Genomic DNA, 9434 nt, shown 5'->3' on the forward strand with positions numbered 1-9434 from the left:
AGGTAGGTGGCTGACTCTCGTACAATAGGTTGTAAAAATGGTCGCCGGTCTGACAAGGAGCAATTCCGATAATGAAGCATGACACCCATTAGGGTGTGTGAGGATTCTTGCTCCTAGAATTAGGACTTCTCCATCTTTCTTTCTTTTTGGAACAGTGTATTTTGATGTGTGATGTATAGTATTTAATAAGGGAGGTCATACACTGGACCATTATTCCTCCATATCCCTCCGTTTGTTGATCTGATCAAAAAATGCTTAACACTACCCTCTGATACGCCTACTGCTCGACCACACTACCACAAAATAGAGCATTAGTGTATTATCTAATTTTTTCACTATCAACCTCTAAGGGGAACCCTTGGACTCTGTGCACACTATCGCTCACTTTGAGATAGTATATACGGAGCCAACTTCCTACAGCGATGCAGGGAAATTTCTGTCGCACGGCAGGCACTGCGACAACTCTTCTCACAGGAAGTCGGGCTGCGTCATTCCAGCTCGGCTATGCGTCGATCAAGTGGGCTGTGCGTCGAAGTTCCAGTTGCAACGCTGGTGCTGCGTCGATCTCCTCTCAGGGAGCCGGGCTGCGTCGTTCCGGTTCTGTATTTGGTGATTTTCTCACCGCGATGCAGGCTGTGCATCGTTTCTGGCAGGCTGTGCATCAAATTTGCGCCACACAAGGAGTTCTTTGCAGGATGGACTCTTTTTGGTCCTGAGAATTCAAGGAACAGGAGGCAAGCTCTATCCAAACCCTTGGAGAGCACTTCTCAGCAGAGCCAGGGGGCAACAAGGCAGCAGGGCAATAGCAGGGCAGCAGTCCTTTGCAGAAAAACAGTCAGGTGAGTCCTTTGGGCAGCCAGGCAGTTCCTCTTGGCAGGTTGCAGGTTCTGGTTCAGAGTTTCTTCACCAGTGGTATCTTGTCCAGAAGTGTCTGAGTTGGTAGGGCCAGAGACCCTGTTTAAATACCCAAATGTGCCTTTGAATTGGGGGAGACTTTAGAGAGTGGCTTAGAAGCGCACCACGTCCCCTTGTAATTACATCCTGTCTGCCAGGGTCCCAGTAGGGGGTTTAGCAGTCCATTGTCTGAGGGCAGGCCACTGCCCTTTCAAATGTAAGTGTCAGGCCCTCCACCATCCAAGCCCAGAAAGACCCATTCAGTATGCAGATGTGTGCAGGTGTGACTGAGCATTCTGTGTTTGGGGTTGTTTGAGTGAAATGCACAAGGGAGCTGTCAAGTAACCCAGCCAGACGTGGATTGTAAGGCACAGAAGGATTTAAGTGCAGAGAAATGCTCACTTTCTAAAAGGGCCATTATTAAAAATAGTAATATTAATTCCAACTTCCCCAGTCAGCAGGATTTTGTATTACCATTCTGGTCATACTAAATATGACCTTGTTACTCCTTTAAGATCCGAATCTACCACGCAAACAGTATATGAGGATAGCCCTAATGTTAGCCTATGAAATGAGCAGGCCTCACAGCAATGTAAAACGAATGTAGGAGTTCTTCACTACCAGGACATACAAACTACACAGGTATATGTCCTGCTTTTTACCTACATAGCACTCTGCCCTATGGGTTACTTTGGGCCTACCTTAGGGTGACTTATATGTAGAAAAGGGGGATTTTAAGGCTTGGCAAGTAGTTTTAAACGCCAAGTCGAAGTGGCAGTGAAACTGCACACACAGGCCTTGCACTGGCAGGTCTGAGGCATGGTTAAGGGGCTACCTATGTGGGTGGCACAATCAGTGCTGCAGGCCCACTAGTAGCATTTAATCTACAGGCCCTGGGCACATGTAGTGCACTTTACTGGGGACTTACAAGTAGATTAAATAAGCCATTGGGGTATGAACCAATGTCACCATGTTTTAAGGGAGAGAGCGTATGCACTTTAGCACTGGTTAGCAGTGGTAAAGTGCGCAGAGTCCTAAAACCAGCAAAACAGTCTCCAAAAAGTGGAGGGAGGCAGGCAAAAAGTTAGGGGTGACCACCCTAAGGCTGTCAAGTTTAACACTTTTCCTTTCCTTTTCCTTTTCTTCCCCTTCCCCCTTCCCGGTCCCATTCCCCTTCTTCTTCCTTTCCTTCGGATTCAACTCATTGTTTCCAGTCATCAATAGCCGCCAATACTTTAAATCTACATATTTATTTGCACTCCCACTCTAGTTTTTTTTCTGTTGCAACAGCAAAAGGTCTCTGAGAAAGTCCCCTACCCCCTTTTCTAGTCTCCTCTTTCATTTTATTTAGCTTTAAATGAAATCAACACTATTGTCATCTCATTGTCTGACTCATTTGGAACACTGCTTTATTTAATAGCCCTCTTGTTTTCAATGAGCTTTTGGTACAGAAATTAAACTGCTGCCAAAACAGTGAGTTATGGGACAATTTAGAGACTGGTAGATGGTGGGTGTCCACCAATAAAAGATGACTGCCCCTTTCGGGGACAAAAATCCTCCACCCCACCCCCCACACACACACCTTTAAAGTTGTGGAAGCTACTGGGTTTCCACTGGCTCCACTGACTAATCCTCATAACATGATGACCCATCCAAACCTGGGCCTCCGGGTTACAGTGACAATTGCCCTGCTTTATTTGAGACAAGGTAGCAATCACTGTTGTTTCTGCTAAGGGTGTTCATGCAAAACATGGTGCATCCGTGCAGGGGAAACAATCAATGGCCAGCAAGTACAGAGATAAAATTCCCTGCACCCAGGGAACCTCTATTTTTTGCTTTTCAGAAATAAACCTCCTATTTGAGGATTTGTTCTTGTTAATGAAAAATAAAATCAAAGTGAGAAAATGGTAGGTGGGGCTATCTACATACAGTAGGTGGTCCTCCTATAGAGTTTAAATGACCTCGCAGGCTGGTGAGCTAACGGGCTGCCCACCAGGGTTAGGCCACCCTGGCATTTCCAAATTTGACTTGTGCAAGATGTGCAGTTGCTCCTCATTAGCCACATGGGACTATCCAGTGTTCCTAGAAGAACCAGGGAAACTTTGGTCCTCATTTAGAACTCAACGGACAGGTTACTCCATCACAACGGTGACTGACATCCCGGTAGCCAAAATCTAAATCCCATTATATTTTATATTTTTAGGTTTAGATTTTGGCAGATGGGATATCCGTCACAGAAATGACAGAGTAACCCATCCACCAAGTTCTAGATCAGGCCCTATGTTGTCTCCAAGAGCAACAGGGACACCTGGAAAATAGAGTTTGGAGTTTTAGGTCCAGATTTACAAATGTGCTATGCAATGCAGGGCAGTACCCAATGTTTCTGTGCCGCATTCAGTGACAGAGGCAAAGCAGGAAAGCGTCATATCTACAGAGATATGGCTCTCTCCTCCCCTCTCCCTGGTGCCAGTGCAGAATTTTGCTGCCTAGAGACATGCACACACCTTTGAGCCATAGTGCAAGGGTGTGTGTGTGTGTGTCTGTGTGCATGAGTCGAGCATAGATTTTGCCCTAGAAGGGTACCCTTCCAGTGCAAAATAATACTGGAAGGGTACCCTTCCGGTAAAAAATAATGACTAGAAAAATTTTAAAACTTTTTCCACTTTGTATGTGTGCTGTACAGTGCAGTACACATGCAAAGTTGGAAAAGAAGGGAGAAATTAAACTAGCAGTGTTATTTTTTGGTGCAAACTCTGTCTACTAATGTTAGTTGATAGGGGTTTGCATAAAAAACCACGGGTGGTAGCACGGGATCACCCATGTACCACACATGGAACATCCCTTGATGCAGAGTACTGCAAAGTAGTGCTTTGCACTGGTTTGCGTTACTTTTCCTTAAAAACGAACTTAAAAACTAGTGCAAATTCCAATATACATTGGTTTATAAATTCCTAAAAACATTTACCGTTGGGTTTGCATTGAAAAAGTGATGGAAACCCGACGCAAAGCCTTTGTACAGTTAGGGCATGTTTGGCAAGCTGCATATCCCTTGAGACATTTTTCAAATTACTTTACACAGGTGAACATCGCTAGGAAAGTGCAAGGGAAGTGGCGAGGGGAATTCTAATAAATTATGATGGGCACCCACTCTGTCCGATTGTAGTGATTATTCAAAAATATTAGTCAAAACATTTCTGACATCTTCCATTTCTCGTCCAAGATCTCTTGCAGCAAGAAGCAAGATACCTTCATTGGTGGCCCTATTCGTGGATCCATAATAATGTACCTTCACAGTGACCATGTCCATTACACGCCAAGGCATACTTAGAGCCCTCTCTATGATAGGCCAGCTAAACGAATCCCTGAGATATGGATCTGATAAAAGGGGTTGAAGATGTTTGTGAATATTAAGAAATGTATGACCTTTTGGGGATTCACCGTCCAATGCCACATCCAGAGCCACTCTGTGAGAATACCAGTTATCCGGGACCCTCCATCCCCGCTGAGGACAGCTGAAAATAGACCCACACAGAGCATAACACAAAGATGCGCAGATCCTGATTCTAACAATAGAGACTTCTTGGTGGAAGCAATTCACAATGTTGTGAACCTCAAGTTTAACCGGCTTTTGCAAAAGCGTTTAAGAATTTGCTCAATTAATCCAATCATATAGATCCTAAGGTCCATATTTATTCTTTTTTTGAGTCGCATTTGCGTCAGTTTCTGACGCAAATGCGGCGCAAAAAAGTTTAAATATGGACCTAAGTTTATTTAAAAGAACTGGCGCACATTTATCAGCTTCTTGTGCTCTGTGACCTAATGCAAAATTATGTCACCATCATCTCCTGCAGAATGTGGTGAGGATCACCTAGATTTGTCACATGTCATAGATATTCAGAAGCCTAAGGCTGAAATGTGGACGATGTGTGTGGGAGGGGGAGGGGGCTCTTATGATGCAGTGATATGTATTACACCTCTGCCTATGATGCAAAAATACATATATTACATTGTATCGTCTATGAAATAATTTTTCTTCCCACGTTTCTCTTGTTGACAACTGTGTGGTCTTTTTTTTTTTTTTTTCAGCCAATCGTTGCGAATACCTTGACGGCAATGATCAGTGCCCTTCTTATAAAGACTATTGTTCCCAATCTGGCGTATCATCCGTATGCCAAGCGACATGCACATGTGGCTAACACTGTGTGAACCGAAGACGTACATGGGGAGGAGTAAAATAAGTCACAACACTACTGTTCATATTTGGCATCATGTACTAAATTCACTAGGCTACTATCAGAACTTCTGTGATCTCTATCACATCTTTGTGGTGCACTGCCGAGTGTTATGCTGGTTGTTACCAAATACTGGAGTGCACTCCAGGTGACGACCTGTGATGAGAGAGGAGGCATTTAATGGCCAATATAGCCCGAGCAAAAGCGATATAGCACCGTGACAATGTTGCACCCACTGAGGGTAGAATGTTTTAAACTGAACAAAAAGGGACATAGTATAAACATTAAAATGTCAGAGGAGTAGAATGCCTCCAACACCCATTAATCATCCTCTACTACTTTATTGACTTGCAAAGTCACCGTCATTCAAGTTTTCTAATAGGATTATTCTAACCCTAAAATATTTTGGCCCAGATTTAATAGGGCCTAGCGCCATTCCAGCGCCACATTAGTGTAATTTATTTGTATGCTAATATGGCGTTGGAAGGCCAAAACCAAGGGGTTACATTTACTTTGTAACCCCTTGCACCACATTATGCCTGCGCCAGGCATAATGTATGAAAGGGGGCGTTCAAGAATTAAGGGGGCGGTAAAAATGGTACAAAGAATCTAAGAGATTTCTTGGCGTCATTTTTATCTGCCTTTTTAATGTTTGCTAAGAGCAGGCGTTAAAGGGAGGCTCCCATTGTTTTCAATGGGCTTCTGGGTGCTTTGAAGGATTAGCGTCAACATTTTTTACGCTAATCCTGCAAAGTGCCAGAATAGCGACAAAAATTATGACTCTAGTACCCCTGACTACCGCCATGTTAAATATGGCGCACACATGGTGGCGTTAGGGGGGTGCTAAGGGGTGCAAGAAAAGTGGCGCTGCACTACGTGCAGCGCCACTTTTTATAAGTCTGTCCCTTGGTGCTGTAACTACATTCAACCTTATACTATCTCTCAGTTTCCAGCACACTTAACAGTATGGGTGAGTTTCTTGGCAGCTTCTCAAGTGAAAGGTCTTTGAGAACATTGGACTATTCAGACCTCCATTGTAGAGATGGAAGCGACTCAGGCCTAATTATGGGTGGTATAGCCCTTCTGCTCAAATATTTCAAAGCTTGTGTTCCTGTTTTCACTTTTTTTAATTCAGAAAAGTCTGTCCTCAGTGGGTGAGATGTTCTAATGGCATAAGGCTACTCCTGTCTTGGGCTACAATGGTAGTAAAACGCCCTCTCCTTCATTATAACATGGCATATTGCATCACATGGTGATTTTGTTTAGGCCGCGAATGTGTGTTGAGTGTTTGCTGATGGATAGGTTTAGAGCCTGACCAAATGCCTGCCCAGTACATAATCCATGCAGAACACGGCAACTAAGCCTCACTGCACAATGTCATCAATGTTGTTTTCATTTCATCAGTGATGTGAATAATGATGTCACTTTGCGTGTCACCAGTGTTGTAATATGTGGCGCCATAAGCAGTGCGTGATGGGGTGCAAATTATAGTTAGTATGCGTAACCTGTAAGTGGTGTATGTAAATTGTTTGGGTTTTTTAATGTTAGCTCATGTCTCAGTCCAGCACATAACTATAACTGCACTTTAATCTAACTATAATGTCACTTCACTTTAACCTTCCGTGAATATATATATGTGTATATGTCATATGAAAAACTTTAGTTACGAAAATGATTCACGCTACTGAGACTGAGGCCCATATGTATGGGAAAATGATGGAGCGTGACGCTGCATCAAATTGACAGCGCCGCGATCCGTCATTTTCACAAAGTAGGGTTGTGCCCCATTTAAATAAGTACGGCACACCCATGTGTTGTCCTCTGCACTGGTGTTAAATTGATCTGCCAGCGCCAACGCAGGCATCCTTGCACCATTGTGCAAGGATGTCTGCGTTGAAGAGTGTGATTGTCTATTTGCGGGAAGGTGTCTCTTCCCGCACATAAACAATCGCTAATGGCACTCTGCAACTTCAGAAGTGACAAAGCATAATTTTCAAATGATTGTTTATGTGCAGGAAGGGACGCCTTACCACACATAAACAATAATTTCTGGCATTTTGCTCTTTCTACGCCTGCTGCAGAATGCAGCACGCATAGAACAAGCAAAAAACAATGAGGAATAAAAGTATTCCTGCTCGTTGTGCCTTGCTAGCCCCACCACTGGGGGTGGCGTTAGATTTTGGCCCTGCCTCCGGTTTACGAAATCTTGTAAATCTGAGGCAGCCTCAAAATGAAATGGGTGTTGCTGTGGCACGCGCACAGCAACACTCAATGCACGCCCCTCTGATGCAGATAACTGGGTCGGAGGGGGCCATATTTACAAGGAGGTGTAAAGCCATAAAAAGTGGCATTACACCTCCTTGTAAATATGGAGCAGAGGTTAGCGCCACTGGAGCGTCACATAAAGTGATGCTCCAGTGGCGCTAGAGGTTCATAAATATGCACTCAAATGTCCAAATCAGAGTTTTGGCTGACAACAGTTATGCGAGCTGTTGTAGACTGAATGTTATTGTATGTTTAGCAATATACTAAATATTATTTTATTTCTCTTGGCCTGTTATCAGAGAAAGAGCTACATTCCAGAATATTTAGAGTTTATAAAATTGGTATTAATTGCCATATCGGTTGTGATTTCTTAAACTGAAACATATTTTCATTATTCTTTTTAAATAAATATGTGTTTCTCAACTGATTCAGTCGGCAAGTGGTTTTCTTTATATGGTAACAGAACGGGCCTACCGAGGCTTGTGACATTGTAATTTTTAATTTTTATAGAAACAAGAATGATATGCTATGATGATAAAAAGCATTAGTGCTTACAAACTTAATTCATATCCTTTTGACAGCATGCCACAGTCTGTGGATACGGGTGATGAGCCTCCATCATTTTTTAAAGATAGGACACCGTGGTGCCAATAGTACCCAATCTAACGCCACATATTTAATCAGTCTTATAAGAGACAAAGGCCAAGCTACCTATACTGGGCTTTGAACATGAGACTTGCAGATCACACAAATACTTCAGCATAGTGCTTTATGTTATGTCATGTTATGTTATGTTATGTTGTGTTGTGTTATGTGTATTAGTAAAGTGCACTATCACCCACGAGGTTACTTAGTGCAGAGAACGTGTGGGTGTCTAGCCCCTCCTATGGTAGGTTGGTTAATTGAAAAGACAAGTCTTCAGCTTCTTATGGACATCAATAAGAAAGGAGAAGGCTCTGATTTGGGTAGGGTGGTAGTTCCATGCTTTAGGAGCGATGTAAGAGAATGCTTGTCCTCCTGATGTAGATCTGTGAATGCGTGGGAGGTTGGGGAATAGGAGTCCTGCAGAGTGGAGATGTCAGGATGGTTGGTGGAAGGAGATGCAACTGTTCAGGTAGGTGGGGTCTGAGTTGTGGAGTGCCTTAAATAAGTGTGTGAGGAGTTTGAATTGAGCACATTTGTCTATTGGAAGCAAGTGTAGTTCACTGAAGTGGGATACAATTTAAGTTCTGTGTGAGAGGTTGAGGATGAGTTCAGCTGCAGAGTTATGAATGGTATGTCTTCTTCTAGTGAGTTTGATTATAGATCCCGGAGTAGAGGGTGTTTCCATAATCCACTTGTGACTTGGACTAGAGGGACAGTTTTTCATTTGTTACTTGGGAGCCATTTAAAGATCTTCATCAGCATCTTCAGGGTGTGGAAGCAGGATGCAGTAACGGTGTTGACTTGTGCAGTCATGTCCAATTTATTGTCAATTAATCTTCCAAGGTTCCTGGCATGGGTTGTGGGGTGGGTTTTGGTCTTAGTTTGGCTGGTCACCAGTTAGAGTCCCATGGTGAGGTGCTATTGCCAAAGATCACTATGTCTGTCTTGTCTGTGGTGAGCGTGAGACAGTTGGCTTTCATCCAGTTAGCAACTTCGTCATACAGGTGGTGAACTTGTTTCTTGCGTTGGGGTCTTGTCCGAGAGGGAGAGTATGAGTTGCATGCCATCTGCACAGGAGAGGACGTTGAAGTCATGTGCGTGGATGACATTGGGCAAATGGATCATGTATTCGTTGGAGAGGTTTGGGGCTGAGCGATGAAAATTGAGGGACTCTGCCAATGAGCTTTTGGCCTTCCGAGGAGTAAGGTGCCAGGCTGACAGCTTGTGTTCTATCCATTAAGAAGGAACAGATCCAGTGGAGAGCAGGTCTTGGATGCCAATTTGGTGCAAGTACCTGATTAGGATGGGGTGTGAGACCATGTCAAATGCTGCAGAGAGGTCCAGGAGAATGAGGGCTGCCATGTCTCCTTGGTCAGAGATCATGTGAATGTTGTCTAT

General features: G+C 43.7%; 1 protein-coding gene across 1 annotated transcript in view; it reads left to right on the plus strand.

The window, feature by feature from the left end:
* LOC138295429 (cysteine-rich venom protein-like) overlaps window positions 1-7811 on the plus strand; it is a 148235-nt gene extending 140424 nt beyond the window's left edge. Inside the window, exon 8 of the mRNA XM_069233726.1 lies at window positions 4981-7811. Within this exon, the coding sequence (XP_069089827.1) occupies window positions 4981-5090 (110 nt within the window). The 3' untranslated portion in view covers window positions 5091-7811. The remainder of the gene's footprint in view (window positions 1-4980) is intronic.
* Window positions 7812-9434: the final 1623 nt, after the last annotated feature.

Source organism: Pleurodeles waltl, chromosome 5, assembly GCF_031143425.1.
Source record: "Pleurodeles waltl isolate 20211129_DDA chromosome 5, aPleWal1.hap1.20221129, whole genome shotgun sequence".
In the NCBI taxonomy this organism is placed as follows: Eukaryota; Metazoa; Chordata; class Amphibia; order Caudata; family Salamandridae; genus Pleurodeles; species Pleurodeles waltl.